The following is a 16507-nucleotide window of genomic DNA, read 5'->3' on the forward strand; positions in this document are numbered from 1 at the left end:
ATGCTGCGATAATCCGAAAAATAAAAAATAAAATAGTCCTTACATTATTGAACGAATAATTACTCAACGCAGTAAAGCCTTTAAATTAATATGTATTTAAGGCAATACATTGCCTTTACCTATAACTTCTTAATATATATGCCGTCCATATGTGCGGACCAAAAAATGTATTATAGAAAATTTTAGTGCTTATTATACAGTTATACCTACCTTATACCTGTACATATAACTGTGTTGTATTATATATGTTGTAGACTCTTCCACAGTAACGTGTGCGTGCGTCTCTCTGCCACCGCGCCCCCTGTCGTCCCCGACGTGTCCCCAGAATGCGGCGACGGTTTAATTTCTGTTTTTTTATATTTCCCCCAGTACACACTATAGACTATACTCACAAACGCGCATGCCGTCCAACGCGCTAGTCGTGCCGGTGCCACAATCGTTATAACAACCGCATCCGACCGGTCCGTCGTCGTATAGTCTTAAACATAAAAATTATCAATGAATATAAGTATTAATTTTTTTTTTTTAATGTAAAGTATTCTGTCAAATGTTAAGTTGACGTCGACCTCGAGTTGTCGAGATTATTACATTGAAATAATATTGTGTTACCGGCCGAAAAAAACCAAGTGGAATATTATTTTATTTAGAAGAAAAAATTATAATAATAATACCATCGCGAATTAAATGTTTGATATTTCACGTTTAATTTTTCGATAACACGTTTGAGTGCGATTTATATATAATATAAATATATTTTTATTACTTAAATTTCATTATAATATAATATATTCGAGTGAAGTTCAAGAGAGTTTTTATCGCCGTCGCTGCTGTCTGCCAAAATGCCGCGGATAACCTCCAGAACAACGGTACCTACCCGACGGGTTTTATGATTATCTATTTAATAAGAAATGATACACATAGCGCGAGTAATATTCATATTAGAGATTCATTCATATTATGTAAATTAAAGAAATCAATTAATTGTAAACTTTGATTAAGAAATGGTTTTGGTTTTTTAAGTAATTGTTCAATTTAATTTGTGAAAGAAGTAAGCTAATTCAGTAGGTAACTAATATTCTAGATTGGTATAGAAGTATCATGTATTATGGGAATTAATAGTTATTTTCCTTAATTTTTTTCTAACAACTTTTTTTTAACAAAAGGAAATCAATTTAACGTCTATTAATAAAACTAATTAAGGTTTAATAAGTGCACGTATCTAAACCTGTAACATTTATACTAAAACAATATGGTTGTTTGAAACTTCCAAAGTAAAATACTAGCTACGATCCAGTAAAAACTTTACACTTCTCAAACACCCTCTATATTATGTAAGAACATTGTGTCAAATTATAATTTTTTCCACTTAGTTTATTCCAATTTGTTTAATTCATTTTATGCGAAAATATATTTTGTAACATATTCAAATGGCAAATTTTATTTAGTCCAAGTTTTTTTCAACCTATCTTCTATTGTTGATTAACCGAAACACGCCTTATTCTTATTAATTAGACTACCATAGTTTTGTGGTCAGTTTAAAACTTAAAGTATAGTTCTATGTTTTTAAACCTTTTGTTTTCTTCATTATTGTTTTAGAAATGATTTAAACTTAAATTCATATCGATTACGATACCATTTTAAAAAGTGAAATTTTATGCTCAAGTAGGTAATGTTATTTTTGTTGTATAAAAGTTTGCTAAAATCTGAAACCCTTTTAACCAATACACCTTTTTTCATATTTATATAAGTATTAACTTATTAACATGTATTTAATTATAATATTAAATACCTTATGTCATATTTTCCGAATTCCTAGTTCTAGGAAGACGAATATTTTTGGGTTATTTATAAAACTAATTTCATGAATCTTAAAGCTGTACTTGGTAGAATTGTGACGAAGAAATTAAAATACTTGTCAATTGTTTTTTTGTTTTTTATCTATATTCTCTAAAAAAAAATTAATGGCCCATCCCTATTTCACAAAATTCAACCTATACATAATATATTCACGCGCGTAACTACAAATTACTTCCTAATTAACTGACCTATTTTTATGGGTCCTTAACTAAATTCTTAATATATGTATCTTAAATCATTCACCACATTTTAGTTATTTTTTATAAGTATATTATTTTTATTCTAAAATAAAATATTAATAATGCTGTGATACAAGTCGATTTTTTTTTTATTAGAGTTGTTATATGATCAACTTTTTTTTTTATTTAGTATAAATATTTATTTATTTATTTTTAACTTAAATATCTGGTTCTAAAAAAAATTAGTAAACTTAAATAATTAGAGTTTAGGTTAGAGGAAATGTGCATGTAAATGAGTAAATAAGTTTTGATGTGATAACAAAAAATTTGCTACTGAGACATTTGTGTGATCTGTACATGAATGTTTAAATTATGTTTTGTTTTTCAAAAAAACATTTTAACACATGAATTTAGCGCAAATAATAAACGGCCATTATCACGATCGGTCTATATTGCAATATCATATCACAGTGTATTTTGTACAATCGTCGGTCAAGGTGATTCCGCGCTCACAAACAAGTAACACATATTATAAAATACCGCGTAGGTACGAATATACATAATATATATAATATTATGAGCGCACACTATATACATACATTCACATATTTAAGAATGAATAATAATCATATGTGTGTGTACTGTGTACAAGTAATGCAGGAAAGACGGCCTAACAATATCGCGAGCAAGGATCTTTCGATCGTCCCGGTCCAGCCACCATACCAGCCGAGTGTGTGTGTATCTTATAAACACACATATAAATAGTAAGTGTATAATATGTATGTTTTGTGTTTATACATATTATATCTGTGTATAAATGTCAGTATAAAGTGTGTGTTGGCGACGTGGTATTATAGAGGACAGTCCGTAGACGAGCGAATTATTACCTAAGCCCGGTTATATATTTTTATTTCTCTGTGTGTGTGTGTGTGTGTCTTTCCTTTAAACAAAAAAAAAATGTATATATAATATGGTATAGGACTGTCGACGTTGTGTGGTTCGGTGGACAGTACGACAAATTGCCTACGACCGACAACGATCGCGGGTTAATAATTATTGTGTGTGCACACAATATATAATGTTATTATAATGTGTACCAGAGACGGTAAAAACGACAAATAATAATTGTTGTTTCACTGCGAGCCGCATAATATAATATTATAACAAATGCGATGACAGTATTAAGCCAAGCCTGGAATGAACGAAACACGTTATCGTACACTGCACGGTGTTCTTACCTTGATCGTAAGACCCTTGGTGGCAAAAATTGTAGCCAAGATTACTAAAAAAGTTTATAAAAATTTAATTTCGATACTTTTTTACTAGTATTTTAACACCACTCGGTACAAGATGATAATATAAGTATCTACATCAGCTGTTTAGGGTACAATTTAATTGATTTTCATTTTATAGTTAAAATAATAACAATTCGTCTAGAATCAAAGTAGAAATTGTAGTAAAGAGACGACTTGGAAGAATATGTCCTTTTAAATAAATACCTTTAGGTACATGTTATTACTTATTACTTATTAGCAGTTAACACGATCAGGTATAGTACCCAGAAATTAAATTAGCTAAGCGATATTATATTTTATAACCTTATTAATGTCAATCTATGAATTATGGCATGAAATAATAATTATAATGTATTCAAGCAAATTTTGTTAGACCGATATATAGATTTCCAGACAATGCGGAATAGCTACGATAACTCGAACTTATACTATAGGACAAACACATTATTCGTCTAAGGCTAGAATGCAACAATGCTTAATATACGTCTTATAGACATGCGCACCTATACCTACTCTTGAATTGTTCAAAAGTATCTTCGCTTGTAAGTTATTCGAAAAAAATACCATCGTTATCGAATTACGAACGGTGTTCCCATTATGTACACCTACCATTGTGTTTATCGCCTCGGCCTAACTATTGCTACTAGCCTACTTCGCTCTATGTCAGTGGCAAAATAATATTATCCTCAATGCGAAAAACAATGCGAACCAATAAGATAGTAGCCGGCACTGTGTGGTATACGCGAGGGAGAGAGGCCATTTATATTTTATTATATATTATTATACCGACACGCTGTTATCTGCAATGAATCGTGTATATCTATATTATTATTATTAGTATCGGGACATGCCCATCATTAGCCGCGACCCAGTTTCCCATACTAGTGTGGCCGGGGGGAGAACGGTACGACGAGGGATGAGAGAAGAAGATGGCCGCTGACACAATGCCACTGGGCCAGCCATTGTTGTTACAACGGATGCAACCGACTTATATATTATAGGTAGATATAGGACATCCATAACATACAATATAATTTATAAATATCAATATCAATTTTAATTTATTTTGTTTTTCCCAAGTTTTCATTATAAACTCGAAAACTTTTTCTGTGTGAAAAAAGATTCTTAAAGCTAAAATGCGACACTTGAAAAGTTATATCAGTTTCAATGGGCTGTAACTTGTTAAAAACAATTTTTATCGTGAAATATCAAGAGTGTGAATACTTTAAAATAAATCTAAGGAACAAGGCTATAATAACCTATAGGCAAGTTGGGCATGTGCCTATGCCACACAAAGTAATGGGTCCTAACTTCAATTTCACACTAAGTATACAAATAATAATTTATACATTTTTTTTGTGAAATATTTTCAAAACAACATAATAATATTTATGTCACAAACCATAGAGAACATTTTATAAACTAAAAAAACGTGTAAATTGGATTAGTGGATTAAGAGTTAGCGCACTAACAGACAGAGATACTTAACGTTTTATAATACGTAAAGAAGCAAGTTGTAAGAATCGCAACACCATATTATTTAAAATTTTAAGTTGCCATTTTCCTTATTTACTAATAATACAATACAAATTGATATTATTACAAGTTTTTCTTTTTGTTAAATTAATTTTAAATTGTTTTTGATTAACTTAACTTTTACTAATAACTTATGTTAATATATTTTTTTAGTATTTAGTTAATAAGATAATATAAGTTTTGAACTAAATATTTATTAAATTCTTCACATATTATTCTTCTTATATACACTTTTCATTAAGCTTTAGTTTCAACGTAATCAACTCGACCGTTCTTGAAAATTTATGAGTTCCAACCCTCTAACCTTGACGTTCCAACTTATCTTCTATTGTTGATTAACCGAAACACGCCTTATTCGTATTAATTAAACTATCATGGTTTTGTGGTCAGTTTAAAACTTAAAGTATAGTTCTATGTTTTTAAACCTTTTGTTTTATTTATGTATACAAAACAAAATGTTGTATTAATCTCATTTTTTTGGCTTTAAAAATTTATCGGCATTTAAATTGGACGCTACCCATTAATTTAATAAGCCGTTAACTATAGGAAACTTTCGCAAAATCTTAATTTAGAGCTTAAACTTAAGTGCATACTTATTAATACAGTAATGATGCTTGATTATTGGTTTTTTTCCCCCAGACTAGGTATCACAATCATTTCTCTAAAAAAAAATTTAATGTTTATACAAATATTTTCTATCAAAATAGTTTTGCACGAATCAGAACCAAAGTGTCTTGGAATTGTTGTCAAATCACCAAATATTTACAAGTAAATAGACGAGATGTTTATCTGCGCTTAAGCGTTTTTAAATTTGTTGATAATTCATTTCGATATATTGTTTGTTTTTGTTATTTTATTGGAGTTGCAAATTTTAGTATATAAACAAAAAATCAAAAAATAATTGGCGATTTATCTTAAGTTTAAATTTGATCAAGATCTAAGTTATAACAATGTTCCGTTGCCGGTCGTCTCGGGATTAACAATATTACCTAATTGGCCGCGCACCTGTTGCTCGCTATACTGACATTGTCAAACCAGTTACCACAGTATCAGTACCAGTCTATATTGTACAATAATAATAATAATGTATTCACGGGCGCAAGGAAATATTATTTATCGCCGAAAACATAATGACAACGATAAAAAATAACGCGTTTTTTATTTGACTAACCCGGCATGTCTTATTTTTGTTCTGGCGCATATTAATAACAATTATGATTATTAAACGTGGAAAACACACCCGGCACGAGTAAGGTAAAGTGATAATATATAAAAAAAATATTCAAAATTTGTCGCGAGCGCTTACAGGCCCACCCACGGCCACACGGCACGCCACCGATGCCGATGATGATGTTATCTCGTGTTAAATGTGTATATACATATATATATATATATTATACGTGTCGCCGTGCGTCGGTCGAGTTTTTTTCTTACATTCCCTCCGGTGTTTTTTATTTTATTTTTTATAATATATAACGTAAATTCCGTTGACGCTGCCGCCTTCGTTTTGTTTCACGATCGAAATTCCAATCCTTACCGAGACCAATAGCGTACCATAAGGCAATAATACACACTTACTTCTACATGTATGTAAGAAATTCGCATGCGATTTTGTGTATTTTTATTTTTGTATAATTTTTTTTATAATGATATTATAAAAAAAAATGCAGCGTAAAACAGCTCCGAGAATGTTTGTTGAAATTAAATGGTCATTGATACGAGGATGAGCGGTGTATGTGTCGTTGGTCGAAGACGACTTCAAAAAGTTGGAACAAAGTGGCCGGGTATCTTATCTCTTATCTGTAATCTCTGAATTTTTAGCTGCTCGGAAAAAATCGAATCATGTTTTTTTTGGGCAAATACTTTAGGTACTCATCTATATTGTTTCAGTGACGTGACGCTAATTATGGAATAACCCCCCGCCCAAAAAATATCCATATTAAAACGATTACGGTTATATGACGGATTTGGGCTTCGTAAAAAATGAAATAAAAGGGTTTAGGAAGTTCAGCAATTTTAAAAGTTGGTAATGGCGGTTCTGTGAACTATTAATTTTGACATCTATCTCTCATACTCATAAAACCCACAGATTACTACAACAAAATGGGGAAACGCCACTACAAAATGTTTCATGAAATTTATTTTGGACGTGCTATGTATCTTTATTGTAATCAAACTTCTTGGTTTTTTTTTTTATAAATAATCAATACATTTTTAAGAGTAAAAGAAAGTTATTAACTAATATATCCATTATAGGGTTTAATTTGTTTCTTTATTGGCAATGCAAAATTATTACCAGAAACCGCGTATAATTCGCTATACAGTGTATTATGTTATAAATTATGCTGAATAGCCAATCGAAATTTGTGTTTATTTAAGCATAAGTTGCTTTTTAGTGTACATAATCCCAACGTTCGAATTTAGGTACTAGACAACATGTTTTTATTAGGCCTGCATTAATTATTATGATAATTTGTTACCCGCATATATGGAAGAGAAATGGAAAGGACAAAATTTAAAGAATACCAAATTTTGGAGACTAAAACCCGAGAAAAAAATGTATAAGTCATGTTTGCCCATGTGAAACTTATAACTGATAAGACAATATTAATTTAAATAAAGCATTTTAGGTTGTGTTCCCTTCGGTCACATAACGTCTATGGATCAAGACCAGTGGTTGAATTGAGATAAGGAATGAGGAAAAATACTGGTATTTAGTTTAAAATCAGCATTTTCTAAAGCAAATATGAGTAGTAATGAGGGAGAAAAAATAAACTGTAGACTCCCCCTGCCCCACCCTAATCCAAGATAATAGTAGAGACAACCAGTGGCGCCGAGCCTGCAACAAGCGATCACTTTATATAATAATAATAGGAGTGGGTGGAAAGTTTTATATGAAACGCAATATTATCATAAAATAAAATAGTTAATGGACGGGAAATGACAAGTCGACATTATGTAAATTAATTCTTGAGATTTTTTTTACCTTCTTCAGTAATTATATTAGGAAACAACGCGTTTAATTATTGTACAAGAGTTCAAGGCAGTAAAATACAAATCATAGGTATGCTAATAAATTATAATCATGTTTTTAATCGCACTAAAAGACCGATATGAATAAGTAATCATTTATATTTCCCCCTTTTTTTTTATGTAAAACGACATTGTATAATTTTAAATAACCAACTGTCGCGATAATTGATCATTTTTTAATCCAACTTGTGGTGTTTGGTTCCAAGAAGGTTTATTATATAATATAATAATATCCTGGCCGTTGTTGCTATATATCCTTGTTCGGATACAATAATAAAACATTTGTCGACCGTTTATTTTTGACGACTAGTTTATTTATATAATTACTTGTTTTTTATGAATTTCATTTGTGTATCTTCTTGAATTTTGTGGTTTTTCTTTTTGTTAGTTTTCAGAATAATAATTTTGCTATATTATTCGACAAGAGACGTCGTTTACAAAAAATAGGTACATAATTAATTTATAAACATACTATCGGCTGGTTTCACAAACTATTATTAAATACACTCTTAACATAATGTTAGTTAACAATTCATTTAAATTTAACATCTGGTTAAATTAAGTAAGTTCCACTACTATTATTAAATTCTATTTGTAAAGTTAACGAAATAACAACATCTCAAGGCTAACAAATCTCGTTGAAAACCAAATTTTACTAACTAATTGTTAAATATAATTAGCAATAAGTTAAATCCTTAACAAATTTTGGTGAAATCGGCTGAATATGAATTACATAAAAAACCGTGACAATGTTTATATAAATGGTTTGAATAATCGTCCAGTCTAACGTGATTGATGTTAGTGGCAATGATATTTTGATATCATAATTATTTGGCCACCTCTGCACTTGCGGCGTAGGTACCTTTATTGTATAGGACGCTATGGTGTTACAGGTTACTACTGCGAAATGTTTTATTTCTTCATCGATATTCAAACAAACAATAACCATTGTCTTTTGTCCTAGAATGTACTTTTTTTTTGTGAAATATTTTGCTGGTTAAAAAGCTGATTCGAAACAACAAATTGTTTGTATTAGGTATACTACTGACACGCGGTTTTTATATAATAGTCGTGTACACCCGTTACGCCGACATTTGTTAAGTATATATTGTATTTTACCATCCAATGCGTTATGATTATTGTTTTAACGGTTGTGTGTATGTGGCATTGAGTTTACGGGGAGAACCCATCAAAGACTACACTCTATTCTCTAATACGTCACCATCATTTATAAGCATAGTATCATAAAAAAAAAATAGTACTTACTTCTCTCTCGCCCTCTCTTGATACAGCCCAGGGGGTCGCTATAAGTATAATATTATGAAGTGAGCGAAAAGGCGAACTGCAATGTGACCAAAATGACGAAATTACATTTCCCCGGTAAATATTTTTAATTTGTTTCACTACAGCAATCGTTTGATACCAAATCATATTGCTTATCAGTTATAATATAAACATATCATAGGAAATAAGAATTGATCTATTGATCTGTATAGTAGATGAAGACTGTACTGTGCAGTGTTCAACAAGTGTATTTTTTTTTTAAGTGGTCACACTGTCGCTCGCCTTCATGATTTCTTTGTGGCCAAGTACGAGGGGTCAAAATTATTTTTTCTTCTAAACTGATTTGAATGGGCACCGGCGTACTATTTTTAATTATGTCTAATTATTGTTTTATGCGTTGATTTTGCAGTAAAATTATCCGTCGACATTAAGAGATCCGAGGGCGATTGTCTACAGTGAATCACACAGTGGCGGCTGCAGGGCCGACCGGCTTGTAACTTGACTACAACAGCTGTAGCGGTGGCGGCGACTACGGCAAAGGCAGCAGAGTTCAACGCTGCAGACAAATACGGCACGGCGGCGGATTACCACCAGCACCATTACATGAGGTTGGCGGATGTGCAATATTATAATGCCTACATGATGTGTTATTCTATACATAAAATAGATGATTTTTTTTAGCATGGAACATCATGGTTTAGCCTTGGTCTCCCAGCTCGAAAAGGACACAAAATAACGACATGAAATAGCGTCACGAAAGTAGCGTGATCTAGTGGTTGTTTAATTATATAATATGTATACATTATATTTGTATAAAACTAGGTCACCCAACTAAGTTTTTTTTTATTCCATCGGTACTTGAGTTCCTATAGAAACTTTATAACATAAACTTTTTTTTCGAAATCAGTTCGGTAGACACCTTAGAGAGTGATTTCGCGTTTTAGTGATTAATTATATACAATTTCGCTCTTAACGTTGAACGTTCCCCTCGAGACTTTATGAGTGTGTACGATGGTTAGGGAAGATAGAAAAAAAATGATTAATTAATTTTATTATAAAAGGTAGTACATATACAAGTGTTGCTTGAACAACCGAACAGATCAGAGCAAGTCGATCGAGATAGCTAATATATGTATTATGTAAATAATAAGGGAGGAAAATAAACCGAGTATTTAAACCGGTTCCTAGGATCAGGGTAGAGGATACCTGCGGAGATACAGTGATAGTCCGAAAAAGCGTGCGAGATAATAGAGATATTGCAGGAGATAAGATAGCTGGAGGTTCATATTTTCTATAATATGTTAAACATAATATAACACGTCTGGTTCCAAAAAAGTTTTATGCACGATTAGATTGGTAATTTTACTATTATCAAAACAAAACATACTATTTAAGTTGCAGTATAATAAATAGACAAGAGCCTAACTGTTCCCAAAAAAGGCCGAGTATTTTTTTTTAATCTCATGTCGTTGGTTGATTTTGTGTTATTTAGCAGCAGCAGCATGCAACAGACAGCTTCCGCTTACCGGGGCGTCGTAGAGTCCGGTGGCTGCGGGGTGTCCGTCGGGGCGTCCGCGGTGACGGCCTCTTCGTCGTCCCCGTCACCTCAGTCACCACCGCCTTCTTCACCCAGACCTCAAATCACGTCGTCGCCCACGGCCACGTCGGCGTCTTCTATACAACCCCCACCCGTGGCCACGGCACTCATATCTCCTCCGCCGCTTTCGCCCTGTGGCGGCTATAGCTTGCTGAGCAGTGCCAGTGGCGGCGGATTCTACGGAGACAGCAGTGCCGGAACTCATCTGCAAAACCAACCACAGTACGGTGGACCAGGGACGTGTAACTATTCCGGTAAGTGTGTAAATATTCGCTAGGAATAGTTTGTTTTGTTTTGATTACAAAACCTCTTCTTCTTCGACTTTATTAACTGTAAAATTGACTTTAATATTCTTTTATATAAAATTATGCGAGTTTTAAACCGTCGAGCCGTTACCGGTCGGGCTATTTGTGCGTTTATCTCTAAGAAATTAAAAACGTAATTGTACGTCACATCTCGGTTGTGCGTTGTATTGTATAAAATATAACATGACAATATTATTTTGAATTAATAAAAAAACGGCCACCCATCTTGATTTGCTGAGTCAAACGAGCCGGCCAGCACACGACGAACCACCGACATCGGGCTGTGTGTTGTATTTTTCCCCTCCGGTTGCAGATCGGACGGTCTTGGTAATCCTGTCGTGAAATACAATTTTCGCAACGCTCGCCTTAATGCGACAGTGGTGAATAATAAAAAATAATAATAAACCGGCATTGCGCCCAGTCCGTCGAACATACATTGACAGCGTCTATGGCATTTTATTAAGAACACAATATTTTTTAATGTGATCGTGCGTCGCGACCGTTTTTAATCCGATTTCCGGATCTTTCTTGTCTTACCAAACCACTTAAAAGTAGTGTAGTGTTTTTTGCTCGATATATTATTTTCAAATTTACTCATTTACTTGTTTTGTGTTTTAGCCACCGGCATTGCCAGAAAGTCACCTTGTGCCGGCGATTCCCTTTTGCTGTTGCAACATCAACAGCACCAGGGTCTGCAAAACGGCGCCGAACACCACTTGCAACAATTGGATCTACATCCTCACCAATTCCCCCATCACCAACAACAACAGCATCACCATCACCAGATGCAACAAAACGGCGGCGGCGGTGATTACCACAACAGTCATCATCACCATCATGACATGCACCACATGCACCATGACGACGGCGGTATTGGCACGGCGTATACCGGCCTGTACGGACCTCCCTCTTCGCCGCCACTACAACAACAGTTGACCAGCGGCGGTGGCGGCGGCGGCCTAATGGTCAACAATGTCATGTCTTATTCAGGCGGTTACAACGGTGTCGGCGGAGTGTACAACGGCGGCGGCGGTGGCGGACAGAGTTGTTATTCCGCGGCTGCCGTCGCTGCGGCAGCGGCCGCTGCTGCTGCGGCGCAACAGGTGAGTGGCGAGCACGTGTGTGGATCACAATAATGGCCAAACTCTTCTCTTCAATTTTTTTTTTTGAGCTTTTCTGTGCACTGTACAATAGTCCGAACTAAGGCGGTTAATAAATAATTTCCAGGATTATACGGGAGGATACGGCGGAGGGGGAGGGTCGACGGCCGGGTATTCTACGACAGCCGGACATCATGGCGCTGGACATCAGGTCGGCGGACATCACGGTGCTGTCGGTGGTGGTCACCATCATCAATCGTCGGCCAGTACAGCAGCCGCCGCGGTGGCCAGTTACTATGCGGCCGCTGCTGCAGCAGCCGCCGCCGCAGCATCAGCCGCGTCCCAAGGTCCTGGCGGCTATTCATCACCGTCCGCACACTATGGCAGCAATCCGCCCACTTACGGCCAACTGCAACCGGTCGTGGGTGTACTCCAACCAGGTATGTTTAAAAATACACTAAAATAATATTAAGTTTAGCTAAAGTACTAAGTAGGTTAAGTAAGTACAAGGCAAATCATATCCACCGCAATGAATTCGTGATATTATCAGTAATCAGTTTGGACAACTCCGTTATGACCATTAACCAAAACATAATTACTATTGGCACAATTAAAATGAGCATAAGGAGTTTTTACACTAGCATTTGTTAAGGCGATTTTTAAGCTAAAATTTGTTAACATATAATATTTGTTATACACTAGAAAAGGGCATACATGTTTTGAGATACTTTTTTAACTTTTATAACGTATACAGGCCCTATTTTTGCATAAAAACATAAAAGTACATGTTTTCGTTTAACATTCATCGCCAACGCCATCTCAAACCGTTCACTTATACTTGTATACCTATATTCCTTGCCTTGAACAGCTGTTCGACCAATTATTCATCATTTAAATCGATCTCGGATCTCTTTTTCGTGTCTGTTAGACTGTAATAGTTTCAGTCAATGGCCAGAATCCACGTCAGGGTTAAAGCGATTATTGATTAAAAAAAACCGAGACTCAACCCACCCCTTATTGATGTGTCTATTGAATAGCATTAGGTATCCAATCCGAACACCAAATAATATTGTTGAAATGACAACTGGCATTGACTTTTCCATGTGTGTTTTTATCTTTGCAGACAGTCCACCGACTTCTGTGTCGCCGTCGTCACCCGTCAAATCAACAACGTCTGGTGGTGGCCGCCGACTAGTCGACAACGGCGGTATGTTTATCAATGAAAACATCATAAAAATAACATTTTCTCTACTTTTTGGAAACACATTGATTTCACAGGTCGTTGTGGTAACGGCAGCAACCGAGGTGGTCGTGGCAGGAGATCCGTAGCTGCAAACGCAGGCGGGCCTTTGGCTTCGCTGGTCAATAACCCGTCGCCCTTGCAATCGACCGGCAACACGACGACGGCGGGAGACTGTCAACAACAGCAGCTTGAAAGGGTGTTTATTTGGGACCTGGACGAGACCATAATCATATTCAATTCGCTGTTGACCGGCGGTTTCGCCACCAACCATTCCAAAGTACGTTAAGCTCGCAGACACATGCTGTAGACGGGACTTACCTATAAAACAGAGCGCTAAATAAGTACAACCGTAGGCTGTTTAATGTCTAGAATTTGAACTTCCCTAGCCTTTAGACCTCGCCCCTCCTCCTCTCCTTCTGCCAAAGCCTGAAATTCATAATATTTTTATGCTGAACACTACTAATACGATAATACTTGAGGAATGCCTAGTCAAAAACACTATTAACCCTTAATTTTTGATTTTGTCATACAGGACCAACAGGTCATGCAACCGCTGGGTTACCGTATGGAGGAGATGATATTCAATTTGGCCGACAACAGTTTCTTCTTCAACGAAATCGAAGTAAGAGTCCGACTGTTTAAGAGTTTTGATGAGTGGTTGTGTGTGTGTGTGTGTGTGTGTAAGTTGGGCTTAACGTTGATTTCTACAGGAATGCGATCAAGTGCACATCGACGACGTGGCGTCCGACGACAACGGACAAGACCTGAACGGCTACAACTTCAGCACCGACGGGTTCCACAGCCAGCATCACGGGCAACACCATCACATGATGTCAGGCGGAGGGTGTGCAGGAGGTCAGGGCGCCGGTTCTTCTTCGCAGGTCCGCGGCGGTGTCGACTGGATGCGCAAGCTAGCGTTTCGCTACAGGAAGATCAAAGAACTCTACAACAACTACCGCAATTCCGTCGGAGGTAAAAACAGTAGTATTCCTAAGTCCTATCTTGGCCTAACCCTACTCTCGGATATCTTCTCTCTAAAAACCCCCATTTTTTGTGCTAGCACATTATTCATTTATTCACAGTATTTAGATCAGTTGCAAAAAATTATTTATAGGTATAAGAGACTATTTTTAAAAAAAAAATCATAAATTGTTAGTTAGTCACTTTTTGGTTTTACTTGTTTCGACTTATATATAAAATCAAAAAGCTTAAATCCTACCGGTCGTTCTCGAATAGGGAGGGGGGGGGGTCGCGTATCATACTTTCCGAGTTTTACATGAGCTATGGGAGGGAAAGGACTTCATCTTAGACTTCAAATAACGACAGGCTGTTCGCGTTACAGGACTCCTGGGACCCGGCAAAAGGGACGCTTGGCTGCAGCTGAGGGCCGACATCGAACTGCACACCGACGATTGGCTGACGATGGCCATTAAGTGTTTAGGCCTTATCAACTCTCGGTAAGTGGACGGCGGCGGTGACGGACCGTCGCAAACGTGTACTTGAGTAGGAATTGTATTTGTAACCGTTTTTTTTTCGCAGGCCGAGCTGCGTAAACGTTCTGGTGACCACCACTCATTTGATACCGGCCCTGTCCAAAGTGTTGCTGTACGGTCTCGGTGGGTTGTTCCAGGTGGACAACATCTATTCGGCCACGAAAATCGGCAAGGACTCGTGTTTCGAACGTGTCGTGGCCAGGTTCGGCCGGAAGTGCACGTACGTGGTGATCGGCGACGGGCACGAAGAGGAAACCGCGGCCAGACAGGTACCCGATATGACCGTGCTATGTGTCACTATACCCTGGCATTATTTTGTGACGAGATGGAGAAAAGAGGGGAGGGAAAGCGAGGGAGAAGAGAGGATAGGTATAGGAAAGTGAGAGGAGAAGAGTGAGTATGATGGAGAAGAGAAGGGATAGAGGGGAGGAGAAGCAGGACGTTTAATGAGGAAAATGAACATGAACATGATAACCTTCCATAAGAGACAACGTACCATGATCCAATAATTATCATTCAAGAGATTTAATTTTAATCACACACGGTGCCACAGTGATTTATTGTTATATTTTAAATATAATTCGAAATCATTGTTTGGATATTTGTGTAAAAACAAAATTGTATTTATTATTTGAGATTTTGTTTAAACAAAAAAATAATGCCAAGGTTAGTTTTGTACTTTTTACAAAAAAAGAATTTATTTATTTATTTTAATCGTTTGTCTTGCAGTTGAATTTTCCTTTTTGGAGAATTTCGTCTCGCAATGATCTGGCAGCACTCTACAACGCGTTGGACATGGGTTTCCTGTAAATAGTTGCACTGAACCGATGGCACACACAAACTCCACTGTAATATTGTACATAAAACAAATTATAAAATATTTTCTGTGTTGATTGTAAACTTAAGACGGTAGAATTTAAACAAATTTTAATAATAATCAAAAAAAATGAAGAGAGAAAGAGAGAAAATGTGTGTTTTTTTCACCACAAATTTGTTGTACACGATGCACCTCGCCCGTCACAATAGGCTTTACATTTGTATTTATTTATCTAGTATACATAATATTGTACATACATACCATACTCGATATTTCTATTTGTATTATTTTATTAAAATATATAACACATTTTATCTAGATAAAATATAATATACCGTTATAATGATGAAATAATAGTGTAAACTATTAGTTTTATTTTAGACATTTTAACACACAAGCCGCAACACTTCTCAAGTGTATAACAATTAACAATAACTAGGTACATAAAATATGTATGTGTATGTTATTGTGTAAAATGTTATAACTGGGCAAATTGCAAAACCTGCAATAAGCATATTAATAAAACACAGCTAATACCCCTTAAACTCTGGACTGGCTGCAACTCAACATACTCTGTGAAAACTAAGTATATGCGCCGTTATTTAATTTTTCTTTTCTTTTTACAAACGTTTTGATTTGTAGTTAATGTAATAATAATATTTTTTTTTTTTATCAATTATTGCACTTCCAGTGTGAATAAAAATATAATTGTTTCTGTAATACAAATTTAACTGTTAATTAACAATAGAGTGAAAACATGTTATTAGA

The 16507-nt window shown here is 35.4% G+C and overlaps 1 protein-coding gene across 6 annotated transcripts in view; it reads left to right on the forward strand.

Annotated features, from left to right (window-relative positions):
* LOC126844754 (eyes absent homolog 1-like) overlaps positions 1 to 16081 on the forward strand; it is a 32679-nt gene extending 16598 nt beyond the window's left edge. For 2 of the 6 annotated variants that reach the window (XM_050583154.1, XM_050583149.1), the window contains 11 exons: positions 9594 to 9792; positions 10677 to 11035; positions 11705 to 12189; positions 12314 to 12626; positions 13310 to 13393; positions 13465 to 13706; positions 13962 to 14051; positions 14140 to 14401; positions 14772 to 14886; positions 14969 to 15191; positions 15652 to 16081. In XM_050583154.1, the coding sequence (XP_050439111.1) occupies positions 9788 to 9792; positions 10677 to 11035; positions 11705 to 12189; positions 12314 to 12626; positions 13310 to 13393; positions 13465 to 13706; positions 13962 to 14051; positions 14140 to 14401; positions 14772 to 14886; positions 14969 to 15191; positions 15652 to 15732 (2259 nt within the window). In that variant the 5' untranslated portion in view covers positions 9594 to 9787 and the 3' untranslated portion in view covers positions 15733 to 16081. Of the gene's footprint in view, positions 1 to 407; positions 867 to 2450; positions 2584 to 2688; positions 2801 to 9593; positions 9793 to 10676; positions 11036 to 11704; positions 12190 to 12313; positions 12627 to 13309; positions 13394 to 13464; positions 13707 to 13961; positions 14052 to 14139; positions 14402 to 14771; positions 14887 to 14968; positions 15192 to 15651 lie in introns of those variants that run through there. The other 4 variants (XM_050583153.1, XM_050583152.1, XM_050583150.1 and 1 more) reach the window with 4 other exon arrangements.
* Positions 16082 to 16507: the final 426 nt, after the last annotated feature.

Source organism: Adelges cooleyi, unplaced genomic scaffold, assembly GCF_023614345.1.
Source record: "Adelges cooleyi isolate 19-005CV unplaced genomic scaffold, UGA_ACOO_1.1 ACOO_flye_CR_arks_rails_tigmint_CR_PRNA_651, whole genome shotgun sequence".
In the NCBI taxonomy this organism is placed as follows: Eukaryota; Metazoa; Arthropoda; class Insecta; order Hemiptera; family Adelgidae; genus Adelges; species Adelges cooleyi.